At 38.7% G+C, this 18135-nt stretch overlaps 1 protein-coding gene across 10 annotated transcripts in view; it reads right to left on the bottom strand.

Annotated features, from left to right (window-relative positions):
- Positions 1–1646: 1646 nt before the first annotated feature.
- Positions 1647–18135, bottom strand: part of UMAD1 (UBAP1-MVB12-associated (UMA) domain containing 1) — a 238278-nt gene continuing 221789 nt past the window's right edge. For 9 of the 10 annotated variants that reach the window (XM_024357571.3, XM_063813760.1, XM_063813763.1 and 6 more), the window contains one exon: positions 1647–3589. In XM_024357571.3, coding sequence (XP_024213339.2) covers positions 3332–3589 — 258 coding nt within the window. In that variant the 3' untranslated portion in view covers positions 1647–3331. The remainder of the gene's footprint in view (positions 3590–18135) is intronic. The other variant, NM_001348403.1, reaches the window with a different exon arrangement.

Raw genomic sequence — 18135 nt, 5'->3', positions numbered from 1 at the left:
TTTCTTTAAGAGAAGAAAAAAATAAGTGTTGACGTCAATGAATATTTACCTTAAAAAACTATTACGGATTTGATCTGCAATTGTTAATAAAAATTGTGGCTTTGTTAACATTTTAATGGTACAATTTTAAAAGTTCAGTTGATCAAAATTTAATTAGCCAGGATAATAAATTGGTCAGAATCGCCTCTCTCATTCTGTTTTTAGGAAAAAATGCAAATGTCTTTAAAGAAAGCTTGGGGAAAAAAATACATGCAAGTACTTGAATATATTTTAGGGCTAAAAATAAGATTCAAGGCTGGGCACAGTGACTCATGCCTGTAATCCTAGCAATTTGGGAGGCCTAGGCGGGTGGATCATCTCAGGAGTTCGAGACCAGCCTGGTCAACATGGTGAAGCCCTGTATCTACCAAAAAAAAAAAAAAAAAAAAAAAAAAAAAAATTAGTCAGGCATGGTGGCAGGCACCTGTAATCGCAGCTACTTGGGAGGCTGAGGCAAGAGAATCGCTTGAACCCAGGAGGAGGAGGTTGCAGTGAGCCGAGATCATGCCATTGCATTCCAGCCTGGGTGACAAGAGCAAAACTCTGTCACAAATAAATAAATAAGATTCAGTAAAATCACCTGCACATTCTATATCTATAGTACTTCACAATAATAACATATATTAGGAAAAAGACTGTAATAACGAGAAAAAGAAAAAAACGTTCACTATGGAATTCTTAGTTAAGGCAGAACAGTCAACTAACATATTTTAGGAATATTTCTCATAGTAAGGTATTTAATATGGAAAAAAATAACTGGGAAGAAGGGGGATCTACAGTTAACGTAGGTAGCTGTTTTTTTTTATGTTACTCTTCAAGAAGTTCAATTAATATGTATTTTGCATTTCATTATAGTATTGTGTGTGTATGGTCAATAACGAGAATTATAACAATCCCTTTCCCAGAATACCGACGATGTGCTAGGCTTTAGGCTGCCAGGCATTTGACATACACCACCTATAACTTAACACAACGCTGCAAGTTATGAACAATTAGTGTTTCACAATTGAGAGAACTGAGGGCACCAGAAGTTAGGGGACTGATTGAAAGCCCCACAGCTTATAAGGGAGGGAGCCATTACAAACTCTGTCTGGCTGCCTCAATTGCCTGAACTCTCTCCCACCATATCATACAGCTTTGTTATCATATATTATAATTACTAACACTATTAAAGTAGGCATTTATTTATCACTAAGTGATTTAAGTCATTTAGTCTTTCTAGGCTTCAATTTTATCTTGGGTAAAATGAAGTTGACTTATTGATTTCTAATGTTACATAGAAATATTAATTTGTATACAGAATAAAAAATTAAATGGTAATTTTCACAATATTTTTGTTTAAAGAAGAAGATCATTAACATTGGCCCTTACTAAATGTTGTGATGATGGGATCAATCTAGAAATGCTCATGTCATCTCTCTCAAATCCCTCCAGTCCTATTAAGCCAGGGCTAGGGATCTTACCATTTTTAATGTTACTCCTTAAAACTTACATGTAAGAGGAAATTGTATATTTTTCCCAGCACTATACAAACTATATACTTAAACTTTTTGGCTCCTAAAGAATTAACAACTTGCATTCAGATATAAATAATGCAAACAAACCCATTTTTCTGGATCTGAAAATAATCAAAAATTTTATTTTAATTCACATTTATTTAAATATAACATTTTTTATAGACACATGAAGGTACTTATGAACATTTATAACCTGGTAGGCACAAATATAGATGAAATGTTTAGGTATTTTTGACAAAATTTCACACAAAATTAGACAAACTGACTATGTGCTTGCATTTAATTTCAAGGGGACATTAACATAGATATTTGAAAAGGATGTTCTTTTACAAAACTACTACAAAATGTTCACATTTGCATCAGTAATAAGTCATATTTCCTAGACTGATGCTTTATAAGAACTATGTAAAGATCTAATTTAATCATTCACATCATATGGTAACATTATATGTAAATGAAGCATATTTTTGTCAATAGAAATGTTCCTCTAACTTTTAAATAACATAGCATTTGTATTAAAACCATGCCACATTTATTAAACAAACATGCATAATACTTTAAAACTGGAATAATTAATGTACCTTTATGCACAGTGTTTAGTTTCACTATGGCACTCTATCTTTGTGAAAAAATATACTTAAAACTTGGCACAGAGTTAATAAATCATATTGCTGGTAATCAAAATAAATGTGATTTCAATTTCCCATGACATAGAAAATTCTCTATCACAATTTACCTCTTCCCTTTACAGTTTCTTGACCAATGGCAGTTCTGTTTTCATTAAAGTAAGTAATGGATATTCAAGAACTAAAAGTCATATCTAGGTGTTCTGCCTATACTCTAATTAGAAATGAGTTGATTTTAGTTTTTCCAGCAGTAAAACATTTCCATCTGTATTGTGGCCAACAAATTTCTAAATAAGGGTGTTATCAGCAATAATATGTATCATCATGAGATGTTTTTCTTCAGGAGGCAGAGGGGTTGAAAGGAAATGTGGATCTCGTCATAAACTGGGAACATATGTGGTAAGGAGAGCAAATGGCAACCGAGGCAGAAGCAGGGAAAGTTCTTTGGAAAGCTGGTCAGAGAGCACACTGAAGTAGCAAAAAGGCAGAGAACAAAGGTGGGAACACAACGATTATTCACGATGGAAAGGGCTGCCATGGGTTTCAGAAAACCGAAATGGGCCACTCCAGAAAGAGCACGCAGAGCAGGTCTAGCATCCTCGTATCAGCAAACTAGCACTGCTGTTTAGGACAAGTTTTAGATTTCCACATCAATGCATCTGAAGAAATTAAGCTAACTGGCAACTTTTTTTCTGAATTCATTCATAAACACTGTGGAAGAAAAAAATGCAGGAATAACACTAATTCAACTTCCTACAAACCAGAGAGGAGACTTCACACCCACTTCTTGCTCAGACTTCGGAGCTGTAGTGACTGAAAAATGCCACAATTCTTTTTCACAGTTCTTCTAAGATAAATTTGAGGTGTTATATTTTGAGAGACCATCTGAAGGAATCGAGTCCTTTCATAAAACCTTCATAGCCTAATTTGTATATTTATTATGTGGGAGAAAGGAAGTAGAACTTAAGTTCAATTTGTATACAAATGTACCTTTTTCTTAAAAATAGAGTAATGAACATAATGCTATTTTCTTTGCTTTATGATCCTTGCTGAGGACCTTAAGCAGTGAAACGGCAAAGAACATCAAACAGGTTAGATAAAATAGGCGAACATATTTTAAAGCTGTTAAGGTGCAAACAGACATAAAGATTATGAATCACAGAGCACTGAATTTTCAAGAGTGAAATCATACCAAAACCGTGATAAGTTTTCGCTGCCATCATAGGAGAGTAAGTGGTCGGGAAGGTCAGTGATGGTGCCCTGTACTGCCAGCACATGCGGGGCCAGGGTGAAGGGTACATCGCTCAGGAGCTCGGCCATTAATGAGCTGTTCTCCAGAGTCTGGCCTGCCTTATTTTCCATCTCAGGGTCTGATACAGTCACACTGGATGAATTTTCTTTGTTGGTCTAAAAATACATACATTTAAAACATTTAGGCCTTGTGAACTTTGAGGTTTAATAACGGTAAATGTGGCATTAATACATCAAAATGATTGAGCAATGTGGACTATATAAATATTCCCAGATTTGAACGCAGCTCTTTACTTTACTTTAGAATTACATTCATCCAAATCTCTGTTAGGCTTTAAAATGAATCCTAAACTTTAACTCAGACTGACCACCCACAGACCCCTTAAACACAAACTGGCCTTCTTGTTATTTCCCTTGCTCAGATAATGTCTGCAAAGTCTGTCTCCCCTTTTCCAAATCCTATGTACGTTTTCAGGCTCTGCTAAATTCTCAGCTGCCCTATAAAATCTTGTATCACTGGAGTACAAAGTGATCTTGCCCATTTCAGAATGCTTATGGAGCAAATTGCCTAAGATGTTATTTGGTGTTGCCTATATGTGTCCTTGCTAATTGCTGTTGCATATGCAAATATATCTTATCTCCAACTAGACTATAGGGTCCTTGAAGGCAAGCAGTCTATCTGGCATATCTTTGTATTTTCAACCTTGCACACTTTACTATTTGACAGTAATATATATGTACTCATAATTTATCTCTAATGTATACCATGAGTATTGATTGTCTGATTGTCATTGGAACTAACCTGTTATGTCACAAAAGTTACGCAATTTTTTAAAAAAGGATATATCTTGTTCAGTTTCTTTACAATTAATATATCTTGCAAATCACCTAAATATCAATCAATAGAAGAATGGATAATAAACTGAAATTTATTTACAGCAATGAAGATGAATGGCCTGCCACTACAAGCACCTGGAACCTAACTCAAACCAGCCTGGGCAAAAAAATGACTCCCCCCTTGACCCTCAATCTCAGGCAGAATGGAACTCCCAAGTCTTTACAAAGGCCTACTAGCTCCTTCGCCATCTGGCTCCAGGTGTGCTTCTGCCCTCATCTCCAGCTCGTGTGCCCTGGCCTATTCCTCTTCAATCCCACTGTCTCCTTGCTAGTGCTCCTTGCAAGTGCTTGCTCGTGCACACCGAGCCTGCTTCTGCCTCAGGGCCTTTGCTTTCCATTCCCTCAGACCAGGACGCTCTTCTCCCAGACATACACAGGGCTACTTCCCTTACCTCCTTCCAAGCGCTAGCCCAGATGCCATCTCAATGAGGCCCTTTCTCACTTATATAAAACTTACTTTTACATGGTTTTTGTTTGTTATTTTTTTGAGACAGAGTCTCGCTCTGTCACCCAGGCTGGGGCGCAGTGCGTGATCCTGGCTCACTGTACCCTCCCTGTCTCAGCCTCCCAAGTAGCTAGGACTATAGGAGCATGCCACCATGCTTGGCTAATTTTTGTATTTTTTTGTACAGACAGGATTTCACTATGTTGCCCAAGCTGGTTTTGAACTCCTGGACTCAAGCGATCTGCCTGCCTCCCAAAATGCTGGGATTACAGGCATGAGCCACTGCAGCCAGCCAAGAAGCTTTTGTAGCTCATGTTCACTGCTGTATTCCACATGCCTAGATCAGTGCCTACTGCTCAATAAAGATTTATTGGGCTTTTTGTGGTTGGCAGGCTATTAATTACTGCCTCAATTTCACAACTTGTTATTGGTCTATTCAGGGATTCGACTTCTTCCTGCTTTAGTGTTGGGAGGGTGTATGTGTCCAGGAATTTATCCATTTCTTCTAGATTTTCTAGCTTATTTGCATAGAGGTGTTTATAGTATTCTCTGATGGTAGTTTATATTTCTGTGGGATCAGTGGTGATATCCTCTTTATCCTTTTTTATTGTGTCTATTTGATTCTTCTCTCTTTTCATCTTTACTAGTCTGGCTAATGGTCCATCTATTTTGTTAATCTTTCAAAAAACCAGCTCCTGGATTCATTGATTTTTTGAAGGGTTTTTCATGTCTCTATCTCCTTCGCTTCTGCTCTGATCTTAGTTATTTCTTGCCTTCGGCTAGCTTATGAATTTGTTTGCTCTTGCTTCTCTAGTTCTTTTAATTGTTATGTTAGATGTCGATTTTAGATCTTTCCTGCTTTCTCCCGTGGGCATTTAGTGCTATAAATTTCCCTCTACACACTGCTTTAGCTGTGTCCCAGAGATTCTGGTACGTTGTGTCTTTGGTTATAAATGCTAATGGTTATAAATGCTGACAAATTCTTAGACTCTAAGTCTAAAGGAGAAGAATAATTTTCTGGGCCGGCCATGGTGGCTCACGCCTGTAATCCCAGCACTTTGGGAGGTTAAGGTGGGCAGATCACCTGAGGTCGGGAGTTCGAGACCAGCCTGACCAACATGGAGAAACCCCGTCTGTACTAAAAATACACAATACCTCATAAGGGTATAACTTGCTAAATTTTTACAAACTGAATACACAAGAGCAACCAGCGCCCAGATCAGGAAATAGAAAAGACCAGCTCCCAGAAGCCCTCCTGGTGTTCTCTTGCAGTCACAATCAACCCCCGTCCTGTCAATCACGATCCTTATTTCTAACAACACAGAATTGGTTTTACCTGGTTTTGTATTTTAATTAATTTATCTATGTATTATTTTGAGACAGAGTTTTGCTCTTGTCACCCAGGCTGGAATGTCCAGCTACTTTTTGTATTTTTAGTAGAAACAGGGTTTCACCATGTTGGCTAGGCTGGTCTCGAACTCTTGAGCTCAGGTGATCCACCCTCCTCAGCCTCCCAAAGTGCTGGGATTACAGGCGTGAGCCACCGTGCCCGGCCTAATTTTGTATTTTAAATGAATGCAATCATACAGTATGAACTCTTGCTTCTGGCTTCTTTTACTCAACATTATGTGGATGAGATTCATCCAAATTGTTTCATGTTAGATGAAAAAAGTCTTGAAGAACATATTGTTGGAAAGGTGATATATTCTGACTGATGTTTTAAAAGAATCACCCTGGTTGCTGGGTTGACAGCAGATAGCAGAGGTGGGGTGGCCAGGGAAAGAAGTGGGAAGATAGCTGGGAATGACAGATTACTTATGAAGTCGATTAGAGCAGGGATAGCAAAGGTGAGATAAAATGGTTGGATTTTGGATAGACTTTAAGGGTAAAAGGAACACAATTTGCTGATGGAATGGACGGTGGGGGTATGAGAACAAAAGCACAGTTAAGGATAAAGCCAAAGTTCTTGGCCTGAGCAATGAGACATATGGAACCACCATTTATAGGGATGGGAAAGAGTACCAGGGAGCAGGAATGGGTGGGAAGATCAAGAGTTGGGTTTTGGAAGTTTCAGTGCCTAGCAGACATCAGGTGGAGCTGTTAGCAGGCAGGGGGATATAATTTGAATCTGCAGCTGGACGAGATCTGGTGGAGAAAGTGGAGAGAAAATTAGAACAGACAGTATTTTCTAGGTGTTGTGATGTAAATGAAGAAACATATATGGGCCAGTAGTTAAAAAGGGACATGTAGTCGAGAAAAGTTTCTTTTGATTTTTGTTTTTCAAGTTGGGAGAAATAATGACAATTTATAAGCTAATAAGAAGCAGCTCATAAGAAAGGAAAAAATCCATAGAGAATTTATAGAGAAGGAACTCGTCACAAAGCATCTCCAATACCTAAAACAGGGGCCGTCAAGAAATATTTTTTAGTGAACGACCTCGAATTAGTAAAGTTAAAAAGCACATGCCTATAAGAGTGGTCTTACAATTTCATGTGAAAATAACACCAGAGTACTGTTTTAGGACTGCAACTAACAAATGTAATCATACTCTGTTACGATAAAGCTTGTTATAAAGACGTACGTCTGCAGTGGGCAGATCCTGTCTCCTGAAATCTAATTGGGACTCACCATGCTAATTATCCTCGGGTCAGCCAAGAGTGCAGGTATGAGTAATGACACCACCATTCTATTCTCTTTAAAGGGCTTCTCTATACACTGGTTTATATAGAAAAACTGAAAGGGAAGCAACGTTTGGGTGCACCATAAAACCTCAAGATTCCATATGCACCGGGGCTTTGATCACCTGTGAGCAGGAGAACAAAGTGGTTAGGAGCACAGATTCCAGAACCATGCTGCTTGGTATAAATCCCAGGTCTCTTGTTTATTAACAAGCAAATGGCCTTGGGCAAAATATTTAACTTCTCCGTGCCTCAGTTTCCTTAGCTGTATTATGAGATTGATAACAGTTAACTATTTCATAGGATTGTTAAATGCAAGGATTAAATAAAGTTATATTTATAAGTAAGCAGAACAGTGCTCGGCACAGGTTAAAGTAAGTGAATAAATAACATTTTAGAAATGCCAGATCCCATTTGGGTTTAGATGAAGTTTAGAATCCATTCATCTCTTTTGACACTCACTCGTAGTTCAAATAATACCTTTCCCTCTCCTTGTATTTCTTGCTTTCTCTCTTAATCTCATGTGTAAATGTTCCCTAGATCTGGTAGTCTCATCCCACTCAAACTTTCTTTTCTTTTTTGGTTGTGTATAGAATGTTCTAGAGTTTCATTAGCGAAATCATCTCCTTTTTTAAACAAAAGCATTCCTGACATCCCACATTCTGCACTAAAGTGGAGGTATAGGCATACATTCTTTTATTGCACTTTGCTTTACGGTACTTCATAGATACTCCATTTTTTACAAATTGAAGGTTTGTGGCAACCCTGCATCAAGTCTACTGGAGTCATTTATCCAGCAGCATGTGCTCACTTTGTGTGTCTATGTCACATTATTATAATTCCCACAATATTTCAAATTTTTTCATTATTCTATCTGCTTTGGTGAGGCATGATCAGTGATCTTTGATGCTATTATTGTATTTATTTTGCAGTGCCACGAACCATGCCCATGTAAGATGACAAATTTAACTGATAAATGTTGTGTGTGTTCTGATTGTTCCACCAACTAGTTGGCCATTCCCCTATCTGCCTCTCCTCAGACTTCCCTGAGACAGCTCAGTATACTTTTAATTAAGACATGTACATTTGTTTAGACATACTGCTTTTGCACACTTAATAGATGACAATATAGTGTAAGCATAACTTTTATATGTAGTGGGAAACAAAAAAATTTATGTGGCTCGCTTTAATGCAATTTTCACTTTACTGCAGTGATGTAGAACTGAACCCGAAATATCTTCGAGGTATGCCTGTACATTACCTGTAGCATTTTGCTTTCAAAACACACAACTTCTTTTTTTTTTTTTTTTTTTTTTTTTTAATGGCTGAGTAGAGCAGACTTTACTGATGGGACATGAAGGCCCCCTCCTCTTTCGGAGGTGTGCATGGAACTGCGGAGGGGAGATTCTTGATGTGGTGGGAGACTGAGTGTGGCAAGGACTCCCCAGCAGCTGAGGGTCTCTCTCTTCCTCTTGAAACACGCAGCTCCTAAGGCTTAACTCTCCAGCAGCAATATTTATTCCTCATTTTTTTATTAATCCTCTTTTTTTTTTTGACAATTCTCTGTTATTTGTGAGAACGTAATTCCTTGAGGACAAGAATGTATCAAACTATATCTAGTACAGTAAAAAAATTGGGACATGCTTTCTCATTCAAGTTATCCTGATAAAACTGCCATCTGACCTGAAGGGGGTTGCTTTACCCATTTGAGCCTCAACCCACTATTATGTAAAATGAGTGAAGAGGGACAAAAGATGAAGATGATGAAGACAACTAGGATGACAATGATGACAAGACAGCAACTAGCATATACGGAACACTTTGTGTCAGGCTGTATCTAAGCTGTTTAAATGTATTTGCTCATTTAAGTCTTACAACAGCCTTGTAAGGGTATGTGCTCCTATCAGTCCCGTATTAAAGACAAGAGGAAACTGAGGCACAGAGAGGTTAAGGAAGTTGTCCCAGATTACACAGCTTGTCAGTGGTGAAACTGATAATCAAACCCAATGACCATTAAAGCTCTATATTCCAAGATCCTGCACATTTCAGACATGCTTTGGATAGAATGATTGACTGAATGAACAGTGCTTCAACAATTTTAGGGTACAGCATTAGAAAATATAACAGTTATTAAAGTAGCATATCTTGGCTTAATTTAGGAAGAAAAAAGATGCTAATATTTTATACCTTAAAGAAGAAAGGACTGAGAAAATCATTAAGGTGACAGATCTTACAGACAGGCTGAAGAAGGATGGAAAAGCAACTCTAATTTAAGATATATTTATCCCTGGAAATGAATCTACCAGCAGTCTGGATAAGACCATGGGAAAAACACCGTGGACAGTGAAAAATTGTCTGTGAGTTGATAATTATTGAAACAGACATGAAGGTAAGTGGGAATGCCCTATAGTATTCTTTCCACCTTTGTATAAGATTGAAAATTTTTCATAATTAAGTTTTTAAAAATTAGTTTAACAATACGATGGGCAAAGTGTTCCACCAAATGCCTCCTAGGATGATGTGAATTTCAGCTGTGCTGTAAGTATTACTCCAGCATCTATCTCTTAACTGTTGGCTATAGTGCAACATTACAGTCTCCAAGGAGGCTGCCTGCCCTCTTGGCAGCAGGGTGAGTGCCATGATGCAGCTGCTGTTGGCATGCTGAGAGCTGGAAGGGGAGAAATATAAGCCAAAACAAGAGTAAGTCACAAAGAAAATGTGAGTCAAAATTCAAGGACCCTACAGCCTATAAACCTGATCACTAAGTCTGGCAGCCAATGGAAGCAGTGGTGGGGGCTGGGGGTTTAAACAGGTGCATGAGTTCCCCTGCAAAAAAGCAGCTTTCTCTTAGACACAAAGTCTTGTGATTTTTTTCATTTGCATAATAAAATGGGTCTTTAATGGGAAGAATTAGTATGTTAACCACAATAGAGCAAGAAGAAAAGACTCAATTAACCTTTTGGTTAATAGCCAAATTTTAGAAAATTAATTCAAATACTAAGTTCATAAAGCGTATTTGTTATTTTTGTGATGAATCCAGTTCACAGAAATGCTATCATAATGCTTCTGAGTATAGTTTCTTCATAAACCTAGCTTTAATACTTCTTTTTCAAATTAGCGGTTGCCCTTACTTAGTTTAAATATGAGCATACCGTGTCAGATTTTTTTAATCTTACAAAGAAAATTGATATTCTTATTTATATCATTACAACAAATAAAGTTTGCTGTTATAAGCTGTTTTCATATGTTTGTATAAAAACTATTTCTTGTTCATCAGTTAACCTGTTAAAAAATTGACTGGCCAAATTTATTTTCATTCCTTCCATTCTATTATCTTTATTTCAAGTAATTCAAAGAGGTTTACAGGCACTCTTCCCCCCTTTCTTGCAGAGGGGTGTAAAAATTCATGAGGTTCAATCTTAAAAATCTTCTCAGAGCTTAGGAAAAAACACACTCCAAGAATACAAGGCATATAACACTTTTCAGCAAAGGGTTGGAAAAATGAAGTCACTTCCCCGGAGCAACAGAAGGTTAGTGGCATCCTTGTGAACCTCGCTCTTGGGTGTTTGAAAGCAAGGAAATTCAGGTTTAAGAACAGACAACTACATTTTTCCTGGCACAAAATTCCAGTAACCACCATGAAGTCTATTAGGAGGCGCCAACTTTGCAGACGCACTAACAATTGGAGACCTCATCTACTTAGCTATATCCAACTTAGCTATAGCTACTTAGCTATATTCCAATAAATTATGAATATTTTATTAATATGAAAGTCATCTATATTTGGCTTCTTTTAAAACCTCCTGCTTTTTTCTGCAATCTATGCCTCAGACAGAGATAAAGTAGTATGCTATAAAAGCAAAATATTGATGCATTAAAATTTAGAAACCAGCCTTAACTAAAACAGCAATAGAACCTATTAAAAGAACATGAAACCAGGTATAAAACACTCTTCCAACACATTCAATTTACATGCAAAGAAGGTAGCTGTATCAAGCATATTTCTAGAAAACAAGTTACAAAAAGAAGAGGTAATATCAAGCTCTGGCTGTCTATGCCTTTAAATTCTAATGTCTATAAATAAAAGACATGCTTCTTTGAACAATAGCCTGAACAAGCAACACTGTCACTTTATCTCCCTAGATAACTATCCATTCTATTCTGGCTTCAGCTGGTATCTGCTTGCATTACATCAGCTTCTTGACTGTGGGGTGAGGTGGAGGGGCAAATCTGAGTTAGAAGCATCAGGGGACAGAGGTTAGGAGAAGGTGATATAAGCTATGGCACAGTTAAGGCAGTACTCAAGCTTTTTATTTTTTATAAGAAGCTGGTCACTAATAAATGTCTGTCTAGCTATTAAATGCCTGAGAGTTGGTGTCCTGCACCTATGTAATTCCTAAGCAATAGTCTCCTTTCACTTGGGAGAAATCATATTGCAACGGCAAAGATTGTTTCCTCTTTTTCGCCAAGTTCCCAGTACCCAGAACAGCACCTATATATACAAAGTGCTCATTAAATGTTTTTGAATGGCACTAGATCTGGTCCCCTTCTTTTTCAGATACTCTAGGCACTCAGACTTGATTTTAAAATTGAAAGGTTAGGTCAAAGAAAGAAATAAAAACCCAGGACATGTTGTCACTGATACAGAAATTAGGGGGGAGAAGCTGAATTCACAGAAGATTTCTATCTCCATGTGGCCTGGGTGTTAGTTTTGCCTAGAAGTGAGGGCTCCAGTTCAAGAACGCTGTATTTCAGTAGCAAACTAAGAGGCTAGGTTAGAAGGCAGATTATTTTCTCTGTTCCTTTCCTAGTCTCTGACATCATTTTGGTTTACCTTCTGGCTCATGATTTTTTTTTTTCAGTATTTTTTCCATTTTCTCTTCTTTCTCTTTCCTTCAATATTTCTACCTGCTTGTGCTCCGTGGTTCTCCAATATTTCTTTTAAAAAGAAAAAAATGTTCTCCCGACTTCCTCTTTTCAGAACTCCAGCTGAACGTACATACAAGTGCAGAAGGGGAAGTAAGCAGGCTGTTACTTGCTTCTGTAATCTGTTCCATGTATTCTTGGAAAAGTGGTTTGTCTGAAGCTGGAAAAATCTTCTCTACTAGCCAACTAGAGTGGGGGCGCGGTGGAAAGAGGAAAGAGAAGCACTTCAGGAAAGGAACCAGGCAAGAAATAGTGCGTTAAATGCAGGATCCTATTTAATACTGGTTTTGAAAACACAAAAGGCTGTTTCAGTGATTTTTTAAAAACTGTTTTAAAGTTGGTTTATAGAAATTCATAAACTCCAACCGTAAGCTGTCCAGGCAGCTCATATTTTCCCAGTAGGCCTTCCCGCCTCATGATTCTCAGCACACATTTCCCCTTTCTCTTCTCTCCTCTAGCCCTATATCACCAGCTTCCTCCTCGCTGCTGGCAGGTGGGCCAGCCTCCTACTTCACAGAGAAAACAGCAACCACCGAGTGAGGATCTCCTCTATCTGCTCTACCCCCCAACAAATGTATCTGCATTTGTATCCAACCCCTTCCCCAGAGCTTCCAGGGCTGCAGATCCACCCAGTGCAAACTCTTCAAGGACATGGCTTCATCAATTAGGGAGAGTCTCCTAATTGCTAATCTTTCCTAGAAGCAATTAACCATTTTTAAAAATTCGACTCAACTCTATATTGCCTATTGGAATATCACCTTCCTAACTCCCATACTATCTTTCTGTGTTTTTTTCACAGCCAGGCTGAGACCATTGTTGGCACACACTGTCTGCCATGCCTCCCTCACCCACTGCAACCTGCCTCCTGCCTGCACCCCTCTACTGAGTCTGCTTTCACAAAGGTTACTAATAATCACTCTCTTGCTAAATTCAGAAAATGTTTGGAAGTGCTAATCTGAAATGACCACTTTGTAGCACTTACTGCTACTGACTCTGAATTTTTATTTCTTGGCTTCGGTACACTTGTTAGTTTTGTTTTCTACATGTCTAGCTGCTTATTCTTTTTGTCTGTTTCTCAAGTGATGGTGTTCTTTAGGGTTCCATTTCTGTTCCTTTACTCTTCCTAATCTCAACACACTTCTTTGGATGAGCTTATCTGATATGGAGCATGCCTACTGCTCCACGCTTCCACTCCCCCAAAAGTAATATGTATGTAGATACATGCACATATACCAATCTCAAACTCGGATTTCTCTCTAGAGTTCCTGATCCATATGTTCAACTCCTATTATACATTTCCTTTTGCATATTCCACAGGACATCTTACACTCAACATGTTTTAAACCTGGCTCTTAGCTTAGTCCCTTCCTTACCTTAACCTTACCTCAAACTTAATGCTCTTCCAATCTTCCAATATTTTCTGTATCAGTGAAGAGAACCTATATAGTTGCCCAGCACAGAAACCTGTATCATCTTTGACGTTTCCCTCCCTCTCACTTCCTCCATGCAATAAATCACTGAGTCCTTTTGACTTTTCTGCTTTTAATATCTCCCCTAATTCATCCATTTCTCTTCAGGTTCATGTCATTCTCTTCATTCAGGATACTAAGGTCTTCTTCCTTGAATGCTGCAAGAGTTTCCCATGTACAGCTTTACTACCCTACACTACACTCTCCCTACCACTTGTAGCATATAAAACACATTCTCTTCCTTGCTTAACATTCCTCAATGCCTTTGAAAAAAGACCAAACTCCTTATCACGACACACAAGCATGACCTGGCCTTGCTCACCCCTCCAATTTCTTGTACTCTTATTCCTAAACTCTTTACTGCATCCATACCAAGCTATCTGCTGTTAACCAAACTTTTTCATGGTGCCTACTGCTTTCCACTCCCTCAAAAGTAGACATGTATGTAGATTCACGCATGTGTGTGGACACACGCTTTCTCTTTAGTTCTGAGCCTTGGCTCATTGAATTACTTTAACCTAAGTTAAGACACCCTCTCTTCTACTCCCTTCATCTTGCCTATTTCAATTTGCCCTTCCAGGTCACACAAGCCTCTTTTAGAAAGACTTCCCCAACTAACTCCCCAAACGTGGGCCAAGTAACCATCCCTGTGTTCCCTTAACAGCTTATGCATACTTCTCTCACAGCACACATCACACTCCACTAGAATTCCCTGTCACCCCCACAAACCTACGGGCTGTTCAAAGCCAGGGACTACAGCTTTCATTCCCATTTCCTTCCCAGCCAGCACAATGTGGGGCTCATAACAGATAATCAATACATGTTTACTGAATGACTGAATAATCTAAATGTCTTCATAAATTTTATATTCACATTTCTTCTGAATAAGCTAGGAATTAGGATGTTGGCCCTCAATTCCTGCATTTGTTTCTTTGTTTTTCTAAGATTTTACCAAACCCATTTTGCCCGTTATCACCAACATGATAAACTATGGATGGTATTAAATGCAGAGATAAACTGGTTTGTGACTCCAGCTACATCCATTTCCTCAAGCATGAGATAAGTTATTCCTTGACTTGCCAAATGAACAGCTTTACAAATACATCTCCTAAAGGAAGTTTAATGGGGTCCTGCCACAATGTAGATGAAATTGTTGGGGAAAGATTTTTCCTACAGACCCATCTTCTCACTGAGCTAGCCTCATCTACTCCAAAGTCCCCTCATCTACTCCAAAGTCCCCTTAACCAACCTGCCTTACACAGCTCTTCTCTCCCAGGAATCAGTGTTTCTCTCCAGCTACATGGTATAATCTGGAGGGGCTGTGGTGTAGCCTATGCTTGGGGACAATGGACATGAACAGCAACAGGGTGGCAGGACTAGGTAGGTACTGAAAAGGAAGGAGAGCCTCAGAGATGAGAGCTGCAAAGGAGGGTAGGCAAGGGGATTGGCAGGTGAATTCCATTTATTTAATTGCTGTTCACCTCTGTTAGAGGAAAAGCCTCATATCTACTTCTCTGGTTTCCATAAACAGGGATTTTTTTCTGTAAGGAACTCTGGCCTTCTCCTCCACCCCTTATTCCTCCCCAAGGAGGTAGGCTGAGTTACCTAGTTGGTGGGTCTATATTGTTTTTAGTCACAACACTTATGACACTAAACACATGGGCTTTTTCCTCATACCAACCAATTCTCCAACTCCCCAAATAACAACCGAGTGTTCTACAATTCAATTCAATTCCAACGCTAACTTCCTGGAGGTAGCCCAAACCCCACAGGTTCAGGGATCAGTCTCACAAGGCTGTGCCCATTTCAGATGCCAATCACAAATTCAGGTCACAGGTACTTTTGACTGACGAGCTATAAAGTCAAGGATTCCCACAACCCCCTCCTCCGGGTTGATAATTTGCTAGAGCAGCTTACAAAACCCAGAAAAACAATTTTCTTCACACTATTGGCTTATTACAGAGGATACCCTCATGAACAGTCAAACAGAAGAGATGCATAGGGCAAGATCAGGGGAAGGAGTTTGGGGCTCCCACACCCCTTCCGGGACCTCGCCCTTCTAGCACCTCAATGTGTTCACCAATCCAGAAACTCTTGGAACCCACTATTTAGAGGTTTTTATGGAGGTTTTATTACATAGGCATAAAAATCATTGGCCACTGGTGATTACCTCAATCTCTAGCTCTTCTTCCTTCCCAGAGGTTAAGGAGTGGGTCTGATGGTTCCAACCCTCTAATTACATGGTTGGTTCCTCTGGCAAATGGTCCTTCATTCTGATGCTATCCAGAAACCACCAAGAGCCATCTCATTAGTACAGTGGGTCCTCAGATAACATTGTTTTTGTTCAATGTTACAACACGGATGAGAAAAAAAACTCAATTCTTCAAGACGCCACTGTGTGTGTGTGTGTGTGTGTGTGTGTGTGTGTGTGTGTGTAGTTTTCATGTTCTCCTCATGTCTAGGTGGGTTTTCTTCAGGTACCCTGGTTTCCTCACACATCCCCAAGCTGTGCATGTTAGAAGAACTGGCGTGTCTGCGTTGTCCCCATCTGCTTGAGTATGGGTGTGTATGAGTGTGCCCTGTGATGGGATGGTGCCCTGTCCAGCTCTGGGTACCCCCTCACACCCTGAGCTGCTGGGATATGCTCTGGCAAGTCCAAATTCAAATAACTGGGTGAGTAATGTTCTTACTTGTCTTTATTAATATTTCTAAATGTAGAGCTCACATTTATTTCAGTGTTTACTATTAGAAGTGTTTTGATCTTTATTTAGAAGTTTGGTGATTTTTTGTGACCACAAATATACCATAGCAACTTAACTCTTACTTCTATCAATCAACCTATAGTAAAACTGGTTTTGTTATATGTTGTTTTGCTTAAAGTTGTAGCTTCCAAGAACCTATCGAGGATGTCAATGGAGGGTTTACTGCACAAAATCGGGCATGGTTGAAAGGAACTTGTTATGGATAACAAAAGATGCTCCTCTCACCCCTATTACTCAGGAAATTCAAAGTGTTCTAGAAGCTCAGTGTCAGGAACCAGAGACAAAGACCAAATATATATTTCTTATTATCACAGTGGATGACAGGCGTAAGCCTGTATTTCTAGGTGGGCTAAGCTAAACCCTAATATCCTAAGGCCCAGGGAGAGTCTCTTTCTCCTTATCTCTCTACTTGGACTGGGGAAAAAAAAGTGGCCAAAGGGAGAGTCTGCTGTGGTGCCTTAAACTTCCCCACAGATGTAGACATGGGACAGTGGGAGTGCACAAGTCCATCTTAGCTATTACACTATCCACCCACAGCTGTATGTATCTTGTTTCTCTGTTTGGTGGCTCTTTGATCTTATTTCTCCATTGGCTCTCGATATAAGAAGGAAAAAGAGTGCCCTTTATTAGTACTTACGACCCCCACCAACTTCTACTGCCCATTTACATAAAAAAGGCATATCAACCACACCAAAACAAAACAAAACACAAAACAAAAACCGAAGTAAAGCAAATGTTAAATGATCTGGAAATTTAAAATATAACAAACTAAGGGTTTAAAAAACTTGCATGCCCCATAGTACTATAAGAAACAACATATTGGTACAATTTTATCAAAGTTTCATGATAATTCAGTTAGATCTAAGAGATCAGAAAAGTTCTCATCAGAACCTTGGAAAAATAACAAATAACATTTGTATGGTGCTCTATACAGTTTTGAAAGTAGTTTCACATGTATTTAATTTGAACCTCACAACTCACTAAATTTGATAGGGAAGCTATTATTTCATTCTCATCTTCTGAGGCTCAGAGGTTAGTGACTATCACACCACCACTAACTGGCAGAGACTTACACTTTGGGTCTTCTGACTTAAAATCCAATGCTCCCTGTCCCATACTCCAAGTCAATGACAGTCACATATAGACTATAAAACAAGTATGTATCCCCTGTGTCCAGATCGTAACAATGTCGATGCAACCTACATAAGCAATCTCTAACAATGTAATCCAACTTGGCCAAGCTGATTTCTTTTTTTTTACATTAAATCAGCAATATTTCAATTTTATGTACTATAGTATAATTTCACAAAAAAATGTTTTACTGAAGTTTACCTAGACATTATCATAATTTTCTTTATGAGTCTAAGCAAACTGAATTGGTTAAAGCCTTCCAGTAAATTTCCATCAAGGGAAATAATTTTAAAGGTTACTTGTCTGGAGTTTTTTTGTTTTTTGTTTTGTTTTTAGGTCTCAAGTTTAGCAATTTCTTTATGGACAAGCGTCATCTGGATTGGAAAGTGAAGGT

The sequence above is a fragment of the Pan troglodytes genome, chromosome 6 (genome assembly GCF_028858775.2).
Source record: "Pan troglodytes isolate AG18354 chromosome 6, NHGRI_mPanTro3-v2.0_pri, whole genome shotgun sequence".
Lineage (NCBI taxonomy): Eukaryota > Metazoa > Chordata > Mammalia > Primates > Hominidae > Pan > Pan troglodytes.
This window is presented reverse-complemented; position numbering and strand designations above follow the sequence as displayed.